Consider the following 23,377-nt stretch of genomic DNA (forward strand, 5'->3'; position numbering starts at 1 on the left):
CTTTTAATTGTGCGATCTCTGGACAAAAGGAGATAGTTCCATAGCCACAATCCTACAGTTCTCTTCCCCATGCTCCACCCTCCTCCCACCCCCGCCCCAGAAGTACAGAGCTGGGACCTCCAGCCGACTGAGGAAATTTCACAGCATGTGCCAGGCACTTAGGAGGCAGATGACGGATGTGCCAATTATCTGTGTTCTGAGATTTGGGCACCCTTTGTACCCTGGTGACAGAGCTCTTCTCCACATTGACAGGGCATGATCGGGGCTGGGTTCGGCAGTGGCCGTCACCGTTAGCATTCCTGACACACTGCTCTCTAGTCTGTGTGTGCAGCCAAATGACGAGTCGATGGTGGTTTGACTGTAAAATTTTGTGGTATTTGTTTGCATTCAGTCAGACACTTTGCACTTAAATAGGAGTTAAAGAGACAAGTCAAAAGACTTCAGCAAAACCTAAAGTTGAATATATGCCTGTTCTTTATAATGGCATTCAGATTAAAACCATCAAAATGCCAAAAGCAAAATACCAAGATCGGGTTGGATTTCTTGTTCTCTATTTCTGCATTATTTACAGAGATGTTGAGAGGCAGGAGAATGCTCCACAGGCATTGATTTCTCCTTCTAACAAAAAATCCAAAATTGAGAAAATTCTTGAAAATGCAGCCATTTTGGAAATGTAGATAAAGAAGAAAAATGCTGAAGATCTGGGTGGTTTACAGAGCAGCATGATTTTGTAATTGCTGCCACCTACTGTATGTGGTTGATGTTTGTTTAAATTTAGAAAGTTCATGAAGGTGAGGCTGTTGAAGTAGATAATTAGAGCAAGGTAGACATCATTAGTTTATAACATTTCTTCTCTGCTCCAGAAGTGGCTCTTAATTACTGAGACAGCTGCCAGCTTTCATTCATTACCTTCAAGTGGGTTTAAAGTTTGCCTCATTTTAAAGTTCCTTTGCCAAGGAACCTTCACTGTAATGCTGTGGGATGCACATTCAGAAGCTTACCACGCTCGGGGATTTTTCTGAGGATGCATGAAACTGTTTTAAGGAGGTTGTTTTGTTTTACTTTGTAGGAGCAATGTTCTGGGGGTAGATTATAAATTAATTTCCATGAAAGAGGTGAAAATAGAGCTAGTGGAGCTGGTATGAATTACAGCAGTTGACTTAAAAGACATTCTTTTATTAGTCCTAAAACAAAGCTTCAGATCAGCCGCTAGTTAAATGTAACGAGCAATATAGAATCCCAGTCAACAGAGGCCCCTCTCTTTTATTAAGACCCAGCTGTCAAAGGGTCATTCGGTCCTTCCTGTGGAAAACAACTTGCCCATTAATGTTTGGGGTGGTCCCCCTGACAGGATTTCTCAGTAAATGCCTGACATTTAGTTTTTGAAAGAATCTAAGCTGGGGGCCTTGGATTTTGAGACTTAACAGAAGTAATGTCTTCACCCTTAGCTTTGTGAAATATGCCACAGTGTATGTTTGGAATGCTGCTGTCTGCCACGTGAACTGACTTACAGTGCCACTGGCAAAGGTTCAGGAGCATAAACTTCGTGGAGATCACATCACTGTAAGGATGAGACTGTACATAAAATTAATGTGCTTCTCTGATGTGATGTTTTTATCTTGTTGCAACTTATTTCGAGTGGCCCCTGTCCCAGTGTCAGAATACATCACAGTGAGGACGACTTTTGTTTTTTCTGCCCTAGGCTATTTGCTTTCCAGAAGAGAAGGCCAAGCAGGGTCTCCTGAAAAGCCACTCTCTGATCTGGGCCGCCTCTCCTACCTGGCCTATTGGAAGAGCGTGATCTTGGAGTACCTCTACCACCACCACGAGAGGCACATCAGCATCAAGGCCATCAGCAGAGCCACGGGCATGTGTCCACATGACATCGCCACCACCCTGCAGCACCTCCACATGATTGACAAGCGGGACGGCAGGTGAGTGCTGTGCCCCCAGCGACCCCGACTGCCTCTCAAGCATCTCACACCAGAAAGGGTCCCTAAAGTTAGGTGGATTCATTCCAGTTAAAGATAAGAGGTTCCCCAATGGTATTATCAAAACCTTTCTCCTAAAAAGAAAACAGGAAATGACCCTTTTATTTATTTATTTTTTTGCTAGTCAGATTTCATTTTTGCTGTACCTTTTCATTAATGAGCTTTCTGGTTTTTCCAGGTCATATTAGTGCTAATAACATAGATCAATATGTGACGGCAAAGTGAAATTTCAGCTCTTGATTGCACTTTGTTCTGCCTCCTCACATTACAGATTTGTCATCATTCGACGGGAAAAGTTGATATTGGGCCACATGGAAAAGTTGAAAACCTGTTCCCGGACCAATGAACTTGATCCAGAGAGTCTGAGGTGGACCCCAATTTTAATTTCTAATGCTGCGGTTTCTGAAGAAGAGCGAGAGGCTGAAAAAGAGGTAATTTGGCTTCATCAGCCTGAGTTGTGCAACTTCAATCCTCCAGCATTTTTAAGCTGAGAAAGTCATTAACATCCTTGTCAAAAGCTTAGTTATGTAGAGAGAGCTTGTGAAATGATAAGGCACTAATTTATCCTAACTGAGGTTGCATGGTAAGACATGATAATTTTATTGAATTGACTATGAAAAATGAAACATTTATCATTGATCACAAAGCAGCATTTTTCACCACTGACAGCATGTAATCAGATCAAATTTGATGCTGAGCTCCAAGGCTGCAATGTCAATCGATTCTTTGTGTTTATGAACTTGCTTAAAGTGCTCCATGCCAGTGAGCATGTAATGTAATGATAAAGGACTCAAATCAATTCGCTGCATCATTAATACTGCTAAATATCCCATGAAACCCAATCTTCTTTGATTTGTTATCCTAACTGATGCAAAAGAGTTCTGAGATGATGCAGCTGGAGTGCTGCTTGGCTGGCCGACTAGCCTGATCAGAAACAACTTAGAGATCCTTTGCCTTTGATCCTTAGAGGCTCTGGCCTCATAGCTGCCCTCTCACTGGCCCCTGTTTTTACCCTTCCCCCCTTAGGCTGAGCGGCTGATGGAGCAAGCTAGCTGCTGGGAGAAGGAGGAGCAAGAAATTCTGTCATCTAGAGCCACCAGTAGGCAATCACCTGCAAAAGTACAATCGAAAAATAAATATGTGCATTCCCCGGAGAGCCGGCCAGTGGCAGGGGAGCGAGGGCAGCTGACGGAGCTGTCTAAAGAGAGCAGTGAAGAGGAGGAGGAGGAAGAGGAGGAAGATGAAGAGGAAGAGGAGGAGGAGGAGGAGGAAGAGGAGGAGGAGGAAGAAGAAGAGGAAGAGGAAGAAGAAAATATTCAGAGCTCTCCTCCAAGATTGACTAAACCACAGTCAGTTGCCATAAAGAGAAAGGTATGTGTCTGTTGAGGTTCCCAGCCTGTGAGTCAGTGTCAATCAGATCTTATTTGTCATTGCAGACATTCTGTCTATTAGTGTTTGTTTCACTCTCTCTTCTTTAGATGTAGTTTATTTGTATCCAGGCCCACGGATCATATATCATCATCGTTTATCTTACGGTCATGATTGTGTTTACCCTGTTACATTTGTTAGTGCAGTGACGGAACCAGGGGCAGACTGGCTTTCTCGTCTGGTAGTTACTGCCACCTGCTGGTTTGTGGGACTAGAGTAAATCAGGCTATGGGGACAGAAAAGGGCCCTTAAACCACCCTTCAGTGAACTTTGATGAAAACACCCCAGCCTGGAGAGGACAGGAGACTTAGCCAAGATCACACAACTCATTAGAGATGGAGCCAGAACCAGGTGAGTGCTCAGACCCCAAGCCCAGCTCTTCCGATTCTGTTTCCTTTTCTTGGCACAGAATTGTTAGAAAGTAGTTTAGGCCCTTCATTTTGCATTTATGGCCCAGGACACAATACTGAGATGTCTCATGTGGTTTCTCTTAGATACGTACACCCTGTGTGGAAGGTACAACATTGATTTTTGCCTTTAGATAATTGCTCTACCCAGATCTGATACCTTTGTCTTCAGTGTCTACCTGTGTCATAGAGAGGGACCAGGTATTATTAGGACAGCCCAGGCTAACAGCAGTAACACAGATGAAGGCCCTGCCGCAAGGTCATCCCACGTGGTGTCTGTCAAGGAGCCTGCTGTCCTGATGCCCAGCCCAGTTTACTGTCATCTAAGCCTGGCCTTCTTCTAGTGGAAGGACAGCTGGGGACAGGTGCTGGAAAGGAGCATCCCATGAAGGGGATTTTAGGCTCATGAATGATATTTTGATTCCTTAACAAGGAAAATGTATTCATGTATTGTATATCTAACAAAAGAAATTTGTTTTCAAAACATCAAAAAACCAGATTATCCAAGGCATGATATGGACTCCTGTCACATAAGTGGACTCAACCTAAAGAAACAGTTTTTTATATTGCCTATACTCATGGGGAAGGTTCTAGTGGATTAGGGGGAACAGGCCAACTGGGGGGATTAATAATCATAAATATGAAATCACAGAATATGGCTGTCAGGCTTATATGTACACTTCAGTGAACATTCAGAGTTTAAAATGTGAGACACAATAATTCTTGGATACAGTTTACCTGGAGTTTGAGTTTAACCAAGCATATTGAACCCTTCTTTGCAGTGTACTTTCAGTAATTTTTTAGACCCATTATCGACAGATCACATTTTAGCAGGAAATCTACCTGTTATTCTTATATCTGAATTTTGTATCATTGAGTATTTTTCTTCTTGGGGGAAAAATATTTTATACTTGTAATTATGGAGAGTCAATTGCAACCCCTGGTGCAATTAGAAAAAAAAATTTTTTTTTAATATTATATAAGACACGTTCCACATGGCTTTAAGTTTTCTTTAGATGCCTTCCACATCAAAATATTTTGTAAGATTATCAGTTTCTGACATCCTTATAGCCACCAGCACATGACTGTTAGCATTTTATACAGTAGAGTAATTCTTCAAGTGCCCTTTCCTGCTTCCTTTTCATTGTTCCTGAAGTCCTGTGAAATGGGGAGCAGGTAGGCTGGTCTTGTACGCTCTCATGTATCCTACAGTGCTTTACACGTCGTAGGTGCTCCTGGAACAGTTACCAAGTATTAAAACAAGTGACCCAGTGGCTAGTTAATTATCACAGCATTTATAGAAACATTGATGTCCGCGATGCCTTGATAACTATGATGTACAGGATTTTGAAGTCAGCAGGTACTACTGGAAAATACATGCTAGAAAAGCAAACCTTGGCTTTTAAAATCTACAGTTAAGCTGCTAGGATGTTCCCTCTCAAAGCATCTGCTTGAATAAACAACTGTTTTATTTGGAAAACACTTGCCTGTGTAGTAGGAGCCCGAGAGGGATGTTAAAACATCAAATGGAAGGTTAGGTACAAAGGCATCACAGGCGTCTCTACATGTAAGGTTCTCAGACACATGTTCAGTATATGTTTGCTGCTTATCGACTCAGTGATTTAATTTCTCATGAGCTCTGATGTATTCTGTTTGGAATTAATTTCAGAGGCCTTTTGTACTAAAGAAGAAAAGGGGTCGTAAACGCAGGAGGATCAACAGCAGTGTAACAACTGAGACCATTTCTGAGACGACAGAAGTACTGAATGAGCCCTTTGACAACTCAGATGAAGAGAGGCCAATGCCACAGCTGGAGCCTACCTGTGAGATTGAGGTGGAGGAGGATGGTGGGAAGCCAGTCCTGAGAAAAGCGTTCCAGCATCAGTCTGGGAAGAAAAGACAAACAGAGGAAGAGGAAGGAAAAGACAATCATTGCTATAAGAATGCTGACCCTTGTAGAAGTAAGTGGAAGAATTATAAAGACCTTACCCTTGTGAATGTCTGTATATTACTGCCAAAAAGCAGGCACCTGAGTCACACCCAGAGGCACCTCTGAGGTTGTACCAACCCACCAGAAATAAGTGCTCACCTGTCCGTTCTCATTCATAAAAGATTCTGTCCCTTCTTTCTGGAATTGGATTTTATGTTAAACGTTAAGGCCAGAACATCCCTCTGGGTGGGTTCATCTTTCTAGAAATTGGCTTACCTTCAAAAACTTTGCAGTCTCAATAAGAAACACACATCTGGTATGTACTTTTTTCCCACATTTAGTATTTCTGAAATCAAGGTGTATGTTATTATGGATGTGAGCGCATTGAAAGGAATAGTTTCATTTTCCCTGAAAAACAAGTATTAATAAATTGATGGTGCATCTTATAATCATTGGTGTCTTTGGATGTGTTCTTATCAAGAATCATCTAAACCTACCCACACTATCATTATTAGCTTTGATAATAGAGGAAATGCGGAAATCAGGAAATTGTCCTTCCTTTCAAATTACTGTTTTATAGTTGCTGTTGGCAGGAGCACCCCACCCCATCTTCTAAAAAACAATGCTAAACACATTAATTGTCTTTGATGCCCTGCTTAAAAGAAACCATCCCTTGCCTGTCGGCCTAGGAACTTGTGCTCCCAGCTGAATCCTGAGGATCTGTGGGACAGTCTCTACTCTGCAGTCGAAATGACTCTATTTAAAACCTTACCTTATTTCAGCCTAGGGTTATCCCTCTTGCCTTTGAAAAGCCCCAATTTTAAGAACCTTGAGCAAGCGTCTCCTTGACTTTCTTAATTAACAGGAATACTGTTGCTGTATACATATTTTGCTGAAGCAAGGACATCTTACCCTGGGGACAGAGGAACCAAGCCTTGTGCTTTAGTTTCTTTAAGCAAATAAACATACAAAGAACAACAAAGTGCAGAAAGAGGTCATTTTTTTGTTGTGGAAATTGAGCCTTCTTTCCACCTTTTAGCTGTCCTCTCAGGAGCCTGTACACAAATGATCACTGCCTTCATTCTCCACTTTGTGCCATTTGCCTTTAAAAATTCCAAGTGGCTGTATTACACCTGATTCCTTCCAGGATCTTCTTTCTTAAAAAGTAGTGATTGGAAAACTCATCTTCTGATTTAGAGGGGTGTTCCTACAAAAGCTGGTAGGTCCAGTGGCGTAAGAATGTGGACTCCAGGGTCATTGGCATTGCCTGCTCCCTGTTCGTGTGAGTAGAACTGAAACGATTTGAACATCTGGAGATGTCTGTTAACTGGGTATTGTACTTTGCACTTCTGAAGAAATCAGTCTACAGCACATATCTTTTCAGCTACCCAATTTGAATGTAAAACTTGCAGGTGAGTTTAAGTGTAATCCTTCTATTACATAAATGAGCTAAGAGCTTACCCTTCTCTGCACTGATTGGGTTAGAAATCACTGTGTTCTGGCAAAAGGGATCTCTGTTCCACACCAATTATTAGATCCTGTTTTTGTTCTCCAAAATAGTGTTTCTAATAAGGCTATTTCTCTTTGTGAAGCTTTTCTTTTAAATTGACCTCTCCAGGAAATCATTACGATCTTTAATTTTACAAAGATCATTAAGCTTTGGGTGTTTCATATTTGGATTTACTTATATATTTACTTGTTCTCTTATATTTATATAAATATATTTATGTGTTTCTTTATATTCCTGTGTGCATACAGGCACAGTAAAAAGATTAGCTGAGCTAAAATGAACTTGACAGTTATGGTTTGTTTCTTATTTACTTTAATATTCAAACCATACATTTGCAGATTAACCCAAAGTACAGTGTGGGCAGAATTAGTGATAAAAAGAATACCTGTATTTTAAATGTTCAACAATTTCATGGAAATTACATTATCATTTGTGTCGTGCAGAAATGATGATCCTGGAGTAGCTTACAGATGTATTTATGTTTTGGGTATTTATTTATTCATTTGCATCAGAGGTACATAGTTTATTTTTATGCCAGAGAGAACATTCAAATCAAAGTAAATAATGTCATCTGAGATCATTTAAAGCCAGTAAATGTCCACAAGCAGAAATTCACTTTTTCAGGATAAATATGCGAGTTAGGCTTCTATTCACAGTGATGATTTGGATATGAGCTGGCTTTAACCCCTTTCCTCTGTATTTCCTGATTTGCAAACCTTCTAGTTGATTTTTTTACATTGTGGAATTCCAGGCTTTTGCATCAGAGAATGTCTTGTTTGTTAAAACTCAAATGAGTTTATTATAGTTGCCTGTATCCATGTGCTTCCTATAAAAAGCACAGCTCTGTTAAGAGTAGGGTGTGGGTGTGCAGTGTATATAGCATGTCTTATTTTCCCAGGACCTAGGTTATTTACTCAGTTTATACCACAATATTATTCTATATTAGTCTTTTTGATTATGTCTTTAGCATCAACTCTTAAAATGCTAAATTGGAAGCAATGTTTGCTAAGTAAAATTCAGGTTGTTCATGGTTATGCTTTCTAAGACTTTGTTTTTCTTCCTCCCCTCTTCTCTCTGCCTCCTTGCTAAGACAATATGGATGATGATGCAAATAACTTGAAAGAAGGCAGTAGAGACAATCCTGAACCTCTAAAGTGCAAACAGTGGCCAAAAGGAACAAAGCGGGGTCTATCCAAGTGGAGGCCAAACAAAGAGAGGAAGACTGGATTTAAACTGAACTTGTACACCCCGCCAGAAACACCCATGGAGCCTGACGACCAGGTAACGATGGAAGAACAGAAGGAGACTCCAGAGGACAAAACCAGCCCCACTCCCACCAGGACTGAGGAGGAGGTCACGGAAGCCGTGGAGCCCCTGCTGCCTCGGGACGAAGACAGAAGGGAGGAAACCTGTGCACCTGTAAGTCCAAATAAATCGCCGGGTGAAAAACCAGAAGACGATCTAATCAAACCTGAGGAGGAGGAAGAGGAGGAGGAGGAGGAAGATGAGGAGGAGGAGGAGGAAGAGGAAGGAAATGTAGAAAAAGACCCTGGTGGCGCGAAAAGCCAGGATAAAGAGGAACCAGAAGTGTGCATGGACAAAGAGGGCCCTGTGCGTTTGGATGATCATGAAGAGGAGGAAGAAGAGGATGAGGAGCCATCTCACAACGAGGGCCACGATGCAGATGATGAAGATGACGGTCACATGGAGTCTGCCGCAGCGGAGAAAGAAGGACGCCCCAGAGAAGCCTTCAAAGAAGTACTGGAAAACCAGGAGGCTTTTTTAGACCTTAGTGTCCAGCCTAGTCATTCGAACCCAGAGGTCCTAATGGACTGTGGCGTTGGCCTTGCAGCTTCGTGTAACAGTGAACCTAAGGAGCTTGCTGGAGCCACTGAAACTGCACCTGAATCTGATGAGGAGCCCCCAGAAGAACAGGCGCAGAAGCAGGACCAAAAGAACAGCGAGGAAGTAGACTCTGGGTTCAAAGAGGGAAACACGGCAACCTTGGAAATCGACTCTGAGACCGTCCAAGCGGTTCAGTCCTTGACCCAGGAGAACAGCGAACAGGACGACAGCTTTCAGGATTGCGCTGAGACTCAAGAGGCCTGTCGAAGCCTACAGAACTACACGCACGCAGACCAAAGCCCACCGATCGCCGCCACTCTGGACGACTGCCAACAGTCAGACCACAGTAGCCCTGTTTCATCCGTCCACTCCCATCCTGGCCAGTCAGTACGTTCTGTCAACAGCCCAAGTGTCCCCGCCCTGGAGAACAGCTATGCCCAAATCAGCCCAGATCAAAGTGCCATCTCAGTGCCCTCTTTGCAGAACATGGAAACCAGTCCAATGATGGATGTCCCGTCAGTTTCAGATCATTCTCAGCAAGTCGTAGACAGCGGATTCAGTGACCTGGGCAGCATTGAGAGCACAACCGAGAACTACGAGAACCCGAGCAGCTATGATTCTACCATGGGTGGCAGCATTTGTGGAAACGGCTCTTCCCAGAACAGCTGCTCCTACAGCAGCCTCACGTCCAGCAACCTGACACAGAGCAGCTGTGCCGTCACCCAGCAGATGTCCAACATCAGTGGGAGCTGCAGCATGCTGCAGCAGACCAGCATCAGTTCCCCTCCGACCTGCAGCGTCAAGTCTCCTCAAGGCTGCGTAGTGGAGAGGCCCCCAAGCAGCAGCCAGCAGCTGGCTCAGTGTAGCATGGCTGCTAACTTCACACCGCCCATGCAGCTGGCGGAGATCCCCGAGACCGGCAACGCCAACCTTGGCTTATACGAACGAATGGGTCAGAGTGATTTTGGGGCTGGGCATTACCCACAGCCATCAGCCACCTTCAGCCTTGCCAAACTACAGCAGTTAACCAATACACTTATTGATCATTCATTGCCTTACAGCCATTCCGCTGCTGTAACTTCCTATGCAAACAGTGCCTCTTTGTCCACACCATTAAGTAACACAGGGCTTGTTCAGCTTTCTCAGTCTCCACACTCCGTCCCCGGGGGACCCCAAGCACAAGCTACCATGACCCCACCCCCCAACCTGACTCCTCCTCCGATGAATCTGCCACCGCCTCTTTTGCAACGGAACATGGCTGCATCAAATATTGGCATCTCCCACAGCCAAAGACTGCAAACCCAGATTGCCAGCAAGGGCCACGTGTCCATGAGAACCAAATCGGCATCTCTGTCACCAGCTGCTGCCACCCATCAGTCGCAAATCTATGGGCGCTCCCAGACCGTAGCCATGCAGGGTCCTGCACGGACTTTAACGATGCAAAGAGGCATGAACATGAGTGTGAACCTGATGCCATCCCCAGCCTACAACGTCAACTCTGTGAACATGAACATGAACACTCTCAACGCCATGAATGGGTACAGCATGTCCCAGCCGATGATGAACAGTGGCTACCACAGCAATCATGGCTACATGAACCAAACGCCCCAGTACCCTATGCAGATGCAGATGGGCATGATGGGGACCCAGCCATATGCCCAGCAGCCAATGCAGACCCCGCCCCACAGTAACATGATGTACACGGCCCCCGGGCACCACGGCTACATGAACACGGGCATGTCCAAGCAGTCTCTCAATGGGTCCTACATGAGAAGGTAGGCAACGTGGGCAGTCACAGAACTCCCGGGCATCACTCTTGGATTGATCTGCACAAATACCTTCTTCGAAGAGTACGATTTCAAAACCAGCAATTGGTGTGAATGCAAAAACATTTGTTGGCACCATTTATTTAAAAAAAAAAAAAAGCTGTATGCAGCAGAAAGCCTTATACAAGTTGTTTTTCTTTTTTCTTCGTTTTTTTTTTTCCTTTTTGGTACCTTTGTTTCTATTTCTTTTATATGAAATTCTCTGCTAAGGAAGGCCTCTCTGGACTACAGTTTGGAGGCAGCCACTTGCTTGTGCCTGCCTCCTTCAAACAGTGTGGATATCAAGCCCCGCCCACCCCTCAGATTATCTGTTTTAATACTGAACCTAGAGGTTTTTTTTCTTCCCTGTCCACTCCATGTAAATGCCTTTAGCATTTCAGTTATTGTATATTTTGTTTGAGGTGACACTTCAGCATGCCGCTAATGTCTTTGTTAGTGACAGTGCATTTTGTAGTACTGTACAAGTGTTGTGCTAACGGTAAGCCATTTCTTAAGTTTTTTGCCTTGATTAGGGTGCCCTAATTTGAGGGTTTAAAAAAAACTATATTTTTGTTAATTATAAAACTGTAAAGAGCTATAAAAGCTGTTCCCATTTGGTTAGTCAAAAGGGTTTTATTGCTAAATGTTTGGTGTAAAGTTTGAGACCCTTTTCCATTTTGGTGACAGATTTCTTTGGGGAAAAAAAAGGCAGCTTTCTGTTTTATAAATGCAGACTTCTGTTTATTGAATGAAGCATATCTCAGTGTTTATCTGTCAGGTTTTGAAACATTTCATATATGTCCAAATACTTGGCAGGATTTAAAAAAAATAGTGAATTTGGTGTAAAGTTGCTATTTTATGGAAATGCCTCTAACTTTACATTTTCATTCCATCTGTAGATTTTTCTATCTTTATAAAATATCGGAGTTATTTTTTAAGGAAAAATAGAGAAGTAGCTTGTGAATAGCTCAAACTAAGCTTACAAATCGCATGTAAAAAAGCAAAAAAAAAGTTATTTGTGTCTGTTTATATTGCTTCCTTTTTTTGTAGCCTTTGTACCTGTACAGGGTGACTGTAAGGGCCGAGCAGGGGAGGCGTAATCCTTGTATAAAATAGGAGCCAGCGACACTCTTGTATTTATCTGTTCTCTTTTTAGTCAGTCACTTCAAAAAAAAAAAAAAACAAAAAACAAACAAAAAAAGCTGTACATTTTAACATAAAATAAATTATGATGAGCCATTTTTAGCCTCTTGTGTCCTGTCATATTATGATTGATAGAGAATGACCAGTTGGACTGTATCCTGTGTCACATCTCAGAACACATACACATTTTGGGGGAAAATAAATTATTTAGTGTAAATCGGGGTTATGAGATTTTCTGATTTGTTTTGACTTTGGGGGAGGGGGTTGGCAATAAATAAGAGTACTATCTAATAAAACCATCACATATACCAAATAGCTATTTAATAAATTAATTTATAATGGATTTTAATGCTTTTCATGAAAGTTTTATTTTATGCGAGTGCATACCTTCTGTATGCCAGTCGTTGTCTTTAAAATAAAGTGAATTTGTTTTTTTTCTTTTTGACTTTGATCTTCATTTGCAAAGGGATCCTGCCCGAATATCCAGCTGCCTCCTCTGTACAGTCTGTAACAGCTCCCTTCAGGGCCTAGTCCAGCGGTAGCCAACTTCATTTTTATAAAGATTAATACAAAAGCACCCAGTTAGGGATTGTATGTTTAAAAGATTGTTTTCTCAAAAAAGGCGTGCAAGTTTCGCTCTGTTGTGAATGAGTGATTGGATGTTATTTTTAGAGTCTCAAGTTTAGACCAAAAGAGAAAGTCAGTGTTCACAAACATTATCATATAGCATTCAGAGAAAGTTCTGTCTGACTGTTAAAACATTTGCTTATTCAGGTGACAAGCCTAGGAATGAGGGCTGGACTCAGCCCCCGTGCAGGAGGCTGGGTGGTGCACACAGCCTGGCATCGTGGGTCCCGAGAGAGGGAGGATGCCTGGCAGCGCCGTGCCTTGTGCGCCCCCTCGTGTCTTTTTTCTCACAGTCACAAAGCATGCTGGGCTTGGTGTCAAGGTTTTATCTTTTGGTCCCTTCTCCCCACAACTGCATAGCAAGTTACGGGAATGTCTGTAGTGGCTGATGGAGGGCCTCCAAGAAGACGCTTCTACAAGTCTGTCGTCGCAAAGGGGAGGAGAGAATCTTTAAGGTGCGTGGCTGTAGGAAAGGAAACCTCTCACCCACCTTCAGAGTGGGCAGCTGTGGTGTGCAGCTTGTTGGAATCAACTGCTCAGTCAGTTTGGGAGCTGCAAGACCTTAGCCTGGTGGATCCGCACATGAGGCAAGAGGCTGCCCCTGCCTGGGAGGTGGAGTGGGGACCTGCTAACCAGCTGATGGGAAACGATACAGAACCTCCCATAGGCCCGACCTTGAAACCTCCTTCTTAGATTTAGTCCCTTTCCTCTTGGGTTAAGTAAGGTTCTTTGGGGACTGAGATTGTCCTCTGTGTTCGGTGTGTCGCAATGGCCTGTAACCACACTACGGTTTGTGTGGCGCCGGGGCTTCCCACACTCCGCCTGCCTCACAGTCCTCCGGGGAGCTTGAGGACAAGCCCCAGTCACTGCCCCAGACCTGCCACACCAGAATTTCAGAACAGCACTGGGGACTCCTGGTGTTTCACAGGCTCCCTAGGTGTTGCAGCACAGCCAGTTTCGGGAGCCCCTCTGCTGGCTCCAAGTCCTCGCATTCATGGACAGACAGACAGGCTTGAGGTGGGGAGAAACTGCTGATCTGAAGTGGCCTCAGAACACCCTGCCCGCTGCTCTTTGCTTACCTGCTCTCCCTTAGAGAAATCCACTCAGACCTACATGTGACACCAAGGACCCTGGAAAACAGGAACTTGGGTTCATCAGGACTGAAATAGTCACCATTGAGTTGAGATTCATTAGCAGGCCACATCTTTTAAACCCAGTAATGTGTTCTTTTCATTTTTAAGAGTCTTAAGTGGTTGTCAGTTGCTAGCCTTTACTTTTTTGTTTTAATTGAAGTATAGTTGATTTACATTGTTGTGTCTTAAGCCTTTCCTCTTTAACAGTGGGTGTGGTGCCTACCCCAGAAGGAAGGCATTGGTTTTTCTCACTGACGTTTCATCTTAGAAATAATGGCTCACAAATAATATCACAAATAACGTCATAAGAACTAATGACACACACAGCCCTCCCTCGTGATCCACACACCCACCCTGTGCAGGAAATGGGCCCGTTTCTCCAATTTTCACGTGAGATGGAGGCTCAAAGAAGCTAACAATTGCCCAGACACTCAGCTAAAATTTGTGAGCTCAATCACAGCTCTTTTTTCCTAGAACACTTCACTCTGTGGAAAGGCCCTAACTTGTCCTCTTTTTGATTTAAAGCCTTAGCTAATGAATACATGATGCTTTTAAAACCATTAAGCCCTATACAAATAGAGGTTACTTCGTTGTTACAAGCAATACTGGTTTACAGTCAATACTCAGGGTACAAGTGCTTGTTAAATTAGGAAGCAGTCAGTGCCTTCAGTTTCTTTGTACCCAGGTTTCCGACATGCCACACTCCTGGTTTTCCTTCTCCCTCCTCCATCCTCTTTCCTGGATCTCCCTCAGACACCCAGGGCTGGGGCTTCCTCCCTCTTTTATTTCACTATCTCGCCCAGTACTATGTTGTCTATACAGGTAACACCTAGAAGCATATCTCGTAGTGAACATTCCTCTGCACTCTCCCTAGATTCAAGGTGAAGTGACACAGGACACCTTTTGTATGTCTTAGACACCACATAACTGGTGACCTCCAGCCCCTCCCTGATTTCTGCCCTGGTTAACCCCATCTCAGTAATAAAACACTATGGACAGAAACCGAATCTCTATCTTCCAATTCCCTACCCATCCCAGCAGCCTCTGTCTCTTCTCCAGGATCAGTAATCGTGAATGCTTGCGCCCTGGCACTATCTTAGTCCAGACTGTCTTCCTCTTTCCTGTCCACAGTTCAACGACCTCCTTGCTAGTCATTGTGTCTCCCTACAATTCATTCTCCATACTTCTGCCAGGCTGATTTTTTTTTTTCATTCTTTCCAGGGTGATCTTTGTAAAACATAGATGGTACCATTCCCCTGCTTAAAACCCTTCTGTGGTTCTTCTTTGCACTTGGAGTACCCTCTGTACCCACCTCCCCTCTCTTGCACAGGCTCCAGCATCACAGATGGCCTCAAACACACCACTGGGAGCCTTTCCTCAGAAATACACCTCGTGGCCTTCATCTGTGCTGTCCCCCTGTGCCTAGAATGTTCCCTCCCTGGTAGGAAGGCGCTCTCCTTCAAGTCTCAGCTCACCCCATCTCAGGTCTTCCTCAACCACCCCATCTAAGTGGGTTTTCCCCTAGCCCGTCCCCGGTGCTGCTCCACCTCAGCACCTGCTTCCCTACCCCCCGGCTCCCAGGAGCCAACTTGAAGAGACCAGACCTCCGACTTGACAAAGTTCCCTGCTTCTACTTTCCTCAGCAGGACTCAGCCCCACACACAGGTGGGAGCACGTGGGAAGGTGGAGCAAGAATGCCAAAGGAGCCCAGGAGAACACCGGCCGGGACCTCTCCCTCCTACATATGGAGAACTACATGTAAACACTTTACTGTGGTACATAAAGGTAACATTTCATTAAAATGGAAATATTTATGTCTTTCTGGATGCAGACTAGATCAGACCCAGGAAATGACTGAGTTTAGAGGGGGTATCCTATCATGGGGCCACTATGATGCCAGAGTCCTTTTTGTTCTACATCTTTTTCCCAAAAGCCTGTGTGTATGGCTCTGATCACACCCAAATCTGAGTCACTGTGAGGACCTGATCCCCCTTGGGCCAAGGTGACTCTCCCACAGTAGATCCTGGGCAGTCCCAGGGAGCCCTACTGGCCACAGGGTCCCAGGCCCCAGGCCCTGTCCTCTGGCACAAAAGCAGGGCAGCCCACCTAAGGTCATGGGGTCACCTTCAGGTGGCTTTACATCGCTGCTGAGCCCCTGGACACAATCCTCCCTCCATCAAGAATGTCCTCCTTCATTCTGCTGAAAGCCACAACCAAGCTGGAGGATTAGGCCACTTTTCATGTATTCCCCATAGGCCTTTATCATGCTTTCTGGTGGCTCTGATTGCTGGTCCTTGACTGCTGGCATCCCCATCAGCAGCTCTCTTCGGATTGTGTCTGGCTCCCGGTTCCTGGTTCTAGAAGACATCTCTACCCGCTGGGTGCCTGCTGCTGTTTTCTCCTCAAGACTGAGCGTCACACAGTCATGTGATTGGCTTATTAGCTCCCAGGGGCTGGGGAACCTACAGCTGAGTTCACCCGGCTGCCTGGTTCTCCTATTCCAGGGCAAGCACATCTGCAAATACCTTCTGCTGTGACTGAAGACAAGCCCGTGTTGCTTTGACTAGAATCAAAATCCAAGGCGCTTCCCTGAGTTCTGGTCCCCCAAAGGGGGTCTCCTTCCAAAAGTATAAAATCAAACTCTTGTCCAGATTTACCAGAATTCACTGAATTTTTCTGAGTTGTCAGCTCTGGCTAAGATTCTGAACAGCCCTGGCTCCCTGAGGAGGGTGGGGTGCCTAAAGCAGGGGCCTCTGTGCAAGGGCTCAGGACCCCCACTTCCCACCCCTACTGGATGAATTGTTCTCTGCAGCTTCCAGAATGCAGCATCTACCGATGGTGACCTGAGTCTGGGATTCCATCGAAAAGAGGCTACAGGAACCGGTAAGGAAATGCAGGTCCCCCAGAGAGCAGACTCACTAACAAGCAGGGCAGACTCTCCTGAAACACAGCTCTCCCAGGCCCTTTTCTGTGGTTAGAAAATAAAGTTGTATTTTAAACTTATTTTTAAGAGTATGACATTCAGACAAAGCTAAATGTTTAATCACAGCACAATGTCTACACATTTCAAAGTCCTTTTCTGCTTCCATCTTACAAAAACAAAGCAAAACAAAAGGGTGCCTTTGTGCAGAACTGCATGCTCATCTGTACCCAGTTCTCCTGGGAAGCCCGGCTGCCCCATTTTGCCATGAAGCCAAGCACTGGACTTGTCCCGGAGGCAGCTGTGAACCCCTCCCTGTTCACCAGCCTGCACCCGGGAAGTTTAAGATGATTTGGAAAGAGTCAAGCTTTGGTTTCACGTCCCTTCTCTGTGACACACGAAGCCACAGGCCAGAGTAATTTTCAGCCCTCCCCCTCCATTCTCTAGGATCCACAAGGGGGGCCCTACATCTCCTTGTCACCAGCCTTCTCACCATCCTCGCTGTGCTGGGCCTGTCGTCTCTGCTGCACCAGCTGCTTGTCCAGTTCCCGGAGCTGCTTCAGAAAGCCCCGGTTGGGGAGGACACAGCGGTTCTTGGCCACTTGTTGGATGGCATCCACCAGGGTCATGTTCCTGTGGATCATCAGGTAGGCCAAGACCAGGGTCGCCGACCGGCTGCGGCCCATGGCACAGTGAACCAGGATCTTATCTGAAACGGAGTGGGGAGAAGAAAAACCCACGTTGGTAGGCGAGTGGCCTGGCAGTTCGGGCATACGTGGGGAGGAGGTGAGGGGCGCTCAGGCAGAGCCTGCTCAAATCCTGATTCTCTCCCCCACTATTGTAGGACCCTGGGCAAGTTACTGAGTGGTGGGGAACCGCAGCTTCCCCGTTTGTAAAATGGGAATACTATCAGCATCTTCTTCATAAGGTCGCTGTGAAGGCAGCTAGTGCAAAGCACTTGGTACAGACTGGTGCGTATTAAAAGTTCAGTAAATCACAGATGTTATTATTGTTGCCTCGGTAAGGAAGAGGAGGTAATGAAACCAATGCTTCCTACTGTTACCGAGTCCAAGCTTGTTCTGCTCACCACATGACAGGCCAGTAAATCTGGAGACGAGGTGTCGGGGCAAGGAATAGCGACTTTATTTGGAAAGCCGGCAGACCGAGAAGATGGCAGACTAATGTCTTGGAGAACCATCTTACCCAAGCCAGCATTAAGGCTGTTTTTATACTAAAAAGGGGAGGGGGTGTGGTTGGTTGTTGCGAACTTCTTGCTGTAGGAATTCTTTGTTCTTGCAGCTGTCCACGTGAGTCAGGTCATGGTGTCCCTATAAAAACTCTAACAAAACAAACGTTATTTTCTATTCTGCAACTTGTTACCTTTATATAAGCGCAAAAGTGTTAATATCCTTAAAGGTCAGAGTCTTGAGAATGGGCTCTCCAATTTCCCAGACAGGCTAAGGCAACATTCTTTTACAAAAGGTCTAGAGCTAGCAAGACTAAGCCTAGGAAACAGGGCACAGGGTTAAAGCCAAAGGAACAGATCAAATATGGAATCGTTTCTATGACACTACCTGCCAAAGCACCTCCAAGTGAGAACTCCAGCAGGGTGCTGGAGAAATAACTTTGAGTTTAATGTTTACTTTTAATTGATTTATATTTATAACATATTCATAGCCATAGTATTTATTTACTTAATGCTTACTTATTTTGAATAGGGCATCCACTAGGGTTCAAATTTCAGAAGGTACAAAATGATGCCCATTGAAAAGCCCCCCTCCCACCTAGCTCCTCAGTTCCCCAAGGAAACAAGTATTACCAATTTCCTCTTCCAGAGAAGCATCTGTGCATAGACAAGGAAAATCATCTTTTTTGTCTTCTTTCCTGCCCAAAAGGTAGTAAGCTTTACACATTTTTCTACACCTTGCTTCTTCCATTTAACAATATACCTTGGAGACTTTTGTTTATCAGTCTGTGAAGAGTTCTCTCTTTATTTTTTCTCATGGCTGCGTAGAGTTCCTCTGTATGGATGAACTGTAATCCACTGTAAACAGGATGCATTCCGTCCCATCCATGGCTGGAGGTGGACTCCGAGGAATGTGTGCTTTCTACACCTTTTGCAGTGCTGCTGCATTCGTCCTCGGATCAGCAGAGAGCTCCCCACAGCCCCCAAAGGCCCTTTGCGCTGCGGAGACAGAGGGTGCGTCTGCTCCATGGAGTCTGCGCGCATCCACGTGGCCTCAGGAGCCTGCAGAACCCCGGCCTACTCTCTTGCAGGCCTTGGCCCCAGACTCAGTTCTGCTACTAACCACCTGGGTGTGGGGTAAGTCACCCAGCCTCTGGAGCCTCAACTTCCTCAATTGTCAGATGGGGCAGCAGCAGCAGATCAGCCATGAGCAAAACCAATTCAGTAAAAATCACACAGTCAGATTTAAAAAATAAAATAAAATAGTTTTAGTATGTCATGTGGTAAAACCAGGGGATGAATATTCTTACAACTTAGATTACCAAACTGTCATCCAGACCAGAGGTTTTCCAAGCAGGATCCAAGACTCTGGGGGTTCCCAAGACACTTTCAGGAGATCTACGGGGTTAACATTATTTTCAAAAGAGTGCTATGGTGATCCTTGCCTCCTCCACCGTGTTGACATTTGCACTGATGGCACAAAGGCAACTATGGGCAGAGCTGCTGGTGCCTTAGTGTGAAGCAAGGCAGAGGCACCAGACTGTACTAGAAATCATGGCATTCACCACCAAGCATTCTCGGGGGAAAAAAAAACCAAGCCAATTTCCCTTAAGAATATCCTTGATGAAGCAGTGAAAATTAACGTGATCAAATTTCAGCCCTTGGTTACACTTCCTAATATCCTGTGTGATGAAATGGGATGTACGCATAAAGCACTTTGGCTGCAGACCAAAGGACAATTGTTATCTAAAGGAAAACCTTATGGGAGATTGAGTTGCAGGCTGAATTAGCCACTGTTCCATGAATTGAGTTGCAGGCTGAATTAGCCACTGTTCCATGAAACACCATTTTTACTTAAAAGAGTGAGTGACAGAAATACCATGGTAATTCAAACTTGGGTATTTGGCAAAAGTGAACAAAGTGAGCCTATTGCATCAAACCAAACCGTCGACAGTATCTTTTGTCAGTGATGAAATGCAAGCTTTCAAGCAAAAAAATTAGATTTTTGGAAAACTTGTATCTACCACTGTGAGACTGTCAGTTTCATAATACTTCGAAGATTTTTCTGTTAAGATTGGCGGTGATATTAACAAATGTGTTTTTTCATAATATACAATGAAAAGTATTAATGTTTGGAAGACCAGCGAAACTTAGTGAACCAATATTTTCCACATGATCAACATGAGACGTTACAAGATTCTGCACAGGTAAGAAAATTCATTCAAAAGTGCAAGACAGACCAATGGCTTTTCATGTAACAGAGTATAAAGTTTATTGATATGGTTTCAGATTCCATGTCACAATTAGTCTTTAAGAACCTATCACTTGTCAAGTTTTGGTATAGTATCAAAGAAGAATATCCACCATTATCTGAAAAGGCCATTAAAATATCTCTCCTTCTCCAACCACATATCTGAGTAAGGCTGGATTGTCTTCATATACTTCCACCAAGACAACATATCACAACAGGTTGAATGCAGAAGCAGTTGTAAGAATCCATGTGAATTCTAATAAGCCTAACGTCAAAGAGATTTGCGAAAATGTGAAATAAAGCCGCTCTCCTCCCTAACTTTATTTTGGAAGATACAATTTTTCATGAAAACATGTGTTAATGTACAATGGGTTTACTTTATTATTTTTAAATGAATAAATATTTAAAAAATTTTCAGTTTTTATTGCCAATAGGGTAAATATTGGTAGATCTAACCAACATAAATAAAAACTCTTTGAGTCGTTCAATTATTTTTAAGAATGTAAAAGGGATCTGAGACTATGAAGTTTGAAAACTGGAGATCTAGAAGAATCTCAGGAAGAAAAAGGCTCCCTTTGGCCACTTTAATGGCTACTGCTGAGCCCGATGAGAAGCAGCTTTCCATCCTTCACTCCTCCATCGGGTGGCGCTCTAGAGCTCACCTGGGGCATCAGCACGCTTTATCCCATTTCATCCTTAATACAACCTTCCCAGTTTCATTATCCTCATCCCTGCTTTACAGATGGGGAAACAGTCTCAGAGAGGTGAAATGACTTGCCAGAGTTCACCCAGAAAGATGGTGCCATCGCTGGAAATAGTTCTAAGCAACTTGTTACTGAGGCCCTACTGTGTGGTGGCTACTGGCGCCTGTACTCTGGGAACAGGAAGTAATAGATTAGCCTCTCTGGCTGTCCCCAGCACTGTCACCACTGTCATCCCAGTGGTGGCCCTCTCCTGTGGTTGTGGGAGCTTTTTGCTGGGGTAGATTTTGCTGGGGTAGCTTGAGCTGTGTGACCCCAATGCTGTCCTGTTCCTGAGTCTCAGGCTCGAGGCCCAGAAGGACAATCAAGAAGACACTCGTGGACGTCGCTGAGTTTATGGAGAACTGGAAGGAGGTGAGAACAGCTTGGCAAAGAACACTTCTGAGTGGATGTGCTCCCCTGCCTTCCTCTTACCCTGACCCCCCTCGGGACCACGCCCAGGACAGTAGTGACGATCAGCAGCCGCAGCAGCACGAGAAATCCAAGAGGGCCGGACGCCAGGCACTGGGATGCTCTCTCCCCACCCACCCTGGCCAGAGAGTCCTGTGCACCCTGCCTGACAGTGAGGACCCCCACCAGTGACCTCTACACACACACACACACACACACACACACACACACACACACAGAAGGTGCCCCATAAAGAACTATGACTTTTACCACTATTCATTTTCACGAATCTCTGCGGACTAACCAGGTGGCCCATCCCTGCCGCTGAGCCTTTCCCTTGGCACCTTGGCCAGACAGGCCAGAGGGCAAGAAGCAGGGCGGCCTCTATAGTGCTGCCTGGGGTTCAGGGAAGGCTTCCCCGGCTATCGTGGGCATGCCTGTGCTCCTGGAGTGGAATGTCTTCCTCTGGTATTCTAATCCCCTGAGACTGTTCCAGATGCCTCCTGGCCCCTTGCCAGCTCTGCTGATAACTAAAGCGTTTCTTCCTCCCCTGGCAAAAAGGGTAATTCTTTCTGTCAAGACTAAAGACTTGAAACAGACGAAAGCTGTAGTTCATTAAGTCCTTGGGGAGCCTGAAGTCTGTAGAGTGGGAGGAGGGGGAGGGGAGAGGAGGGGGGAAGGGAGGGTCGGGGAGAGGCAGGGGAAAGGAGATGGAGGTGCTCTGCTCCAGATGGAATTCCTCCCAGCTGAATTCTGCTTTTACAACAGCAGCGCTAATGCCATCAGCCCTGTGCGTGTGGTGGGCCTCCCTGAGGCAGAGGGCCTGTCCCCAGACACTCAGGCCACTGCTCCCTCTTTGCTCTGTGGCTCTGCTAAGCACCACCCTTTGGGGCCCAGTGTTGGATGGTGAGAAACTTCTCTTAGGAGAGTTCAGAAGAGAAAGCAAGTTCCCAGCACGGCCCACACCAGAGGAACCAGGAGGTTCTCTCTGAGTTAGATGCCAGGGAGAGTGAGGGTCTGGAGCCAAGGCAGCATTGCCAGCATTGGCATTTTCTAGATCAGTGGCTTTCAAACTCTTTTGTGTGAACCCTCGCCTCCCGCCCGCCCCTGCAAGTCATGAAATTCACAGCTAACACATACGTGGGCTTACCCCACCCCTCCATATCTTCCAGGTACTTTATGTGTTCATTGTAGTCAATCCCCACCACAACCCGACAGAGTAGATAAAGTTAGTAACCCCACATTTACAGAGGAGAAAGCCGAAGTGCAGAGCAGTGATGTGTCCAAGTCATATGGCCAGGAAGTGGCAGAATCGTGATTCAAGCTCAGGCAACCTGACACCAGAGCCCTTGGATGCTCCAGGGGTATCACAAATGGGTGTGTATCAGACAAGAGTGTCACAAAGTAATTCGTGCTTTTATTCCATGCCATGCATGCTGATGTCTTCTATTCCTCCCTAACCTAGTCAGTTTTTCTTTTTTAAAGAAATGCTGGTCGTAGCCACTAAATTGATTTTACAGCCCTCTGATAGGCCACAAATCTTCATTTGAGAAATGATGATTTCAATTAAATCTTCCTCCTTTGGCCTTTACCAAAAGGTGAATTCCCACAATCTTATGAAGAAAACCCAAATCCAGAATCTCTGCTGCTCCCTAATGGCATGTTTTTACTGGTGACCAGAAGGTCTGCCTCCGTCACTCAGCTCAGACATGGAGGCCAAGCCTGTTACTCACCAACTCAACTCACCCCACTTCCTTGGTTTGGGGGGTGCCCTTTGTCTTCCACTCACTACCTTGGAACCTGCAAAGGCAGAGTTCATACCTCTCCCAGAATAGTTCTGCACACGTGGAAGTCCTCAGAAAAAGGATCCATTGTGTGTGTTAGAACTGTCAGGGGCAGGCCTGTGTGTGCTGCAGTGGGTCAGGAGACCCTTAAAAGGCTCTGAAAGTCTGATCTGGTTAGAACTTAGAAGCACCAGAGAATCAGCCTTCAGTGCAGACTTCACTTACTTGTTCATACCTCCCTTATCTATAATAGATTTTAAGACGGC

General features: G+C 45.0%; 2 protein-coding genes across 7 annotated transcripts in view; one reads left to right on the forward strand and one right to left on the reverse strand.

Annotated features, from left to right (window-relative positions):
• The window catches only part of KAT6B (lysine acetyltransferase 6B), a 158,347-nt gene extending 146,186 nt beyond the window's left edge, over positions 1 to 12,161 (forward strand). For all 5 annotated transcript variants that reach the window (XM_032491570.1, XM_032491569.1, XM_032491571.1 and 2 more), the window contains exons 14-18: positions 1,703 to 1,934; positions 2,263 to 2,422; positions 3,018 to 3,362; positions 5,496 to 5,787; positions 8,357 to 12,161. In XM_032491570.1, coding sequence (XP_032347461.1) covers positions 1,703 to 1,934; positions 2,263 to 2,422; positions 3,018 to 3,362; positions 5,496 to 5,787; positions 8,357 to 10,890 — 3,563 coding nt within the window. In that variant the 3' untranslated portion in view covers positions 10,891 to 12,161. The remainder of the gene's footprint in view (positions 1 to 1,702; positions 1,935 to 2,262; positions 2,423 to 3,017; positions 3,363 to 5,495; positions 5,788 to 8,356) is intronic.
• Positions 12,162 to 16,839: 4,678 nt separating this feature from the next.
• Positions 16,840 to 23,377, reverse strand: part of DUPD1 (dual specificity phosphatase and pro isomerase domain containing 1) — a 30,550-nt gene continuing 24,012 nt past the window's right edge. For both annotated transcript variants that reach the window (XM_032491573.1, XM_014557787.2), the window contains exon 4: positions 16,840 to 17,448. In XM_032491573.1, the coding sequence (XP_032347464.1) occupies positions 17,204 to 17,448 (245 nt within the window). In that variant the 3' untranslated portion in view covers positions 16,840 to 17,203. The remainder of the gene's footprint in view (positions 17,449 to 23,377) is intronic.

Source organism: Camelus ferus, chromosome 11 (assembly GCF_009834535.1).
Source record: "Camelus ferus isolate YT-003-E chromosome 11, BCGSAC_Cfer_1.0, whole genome shotgun sequence".
Classification (NCBI taxonomy): domain Eukaryota; kingdom Metazoa; phylum Chordata; class Mammalia; order Artiodactyla; family Camelidae; genus Camelus; species Camelus ferus.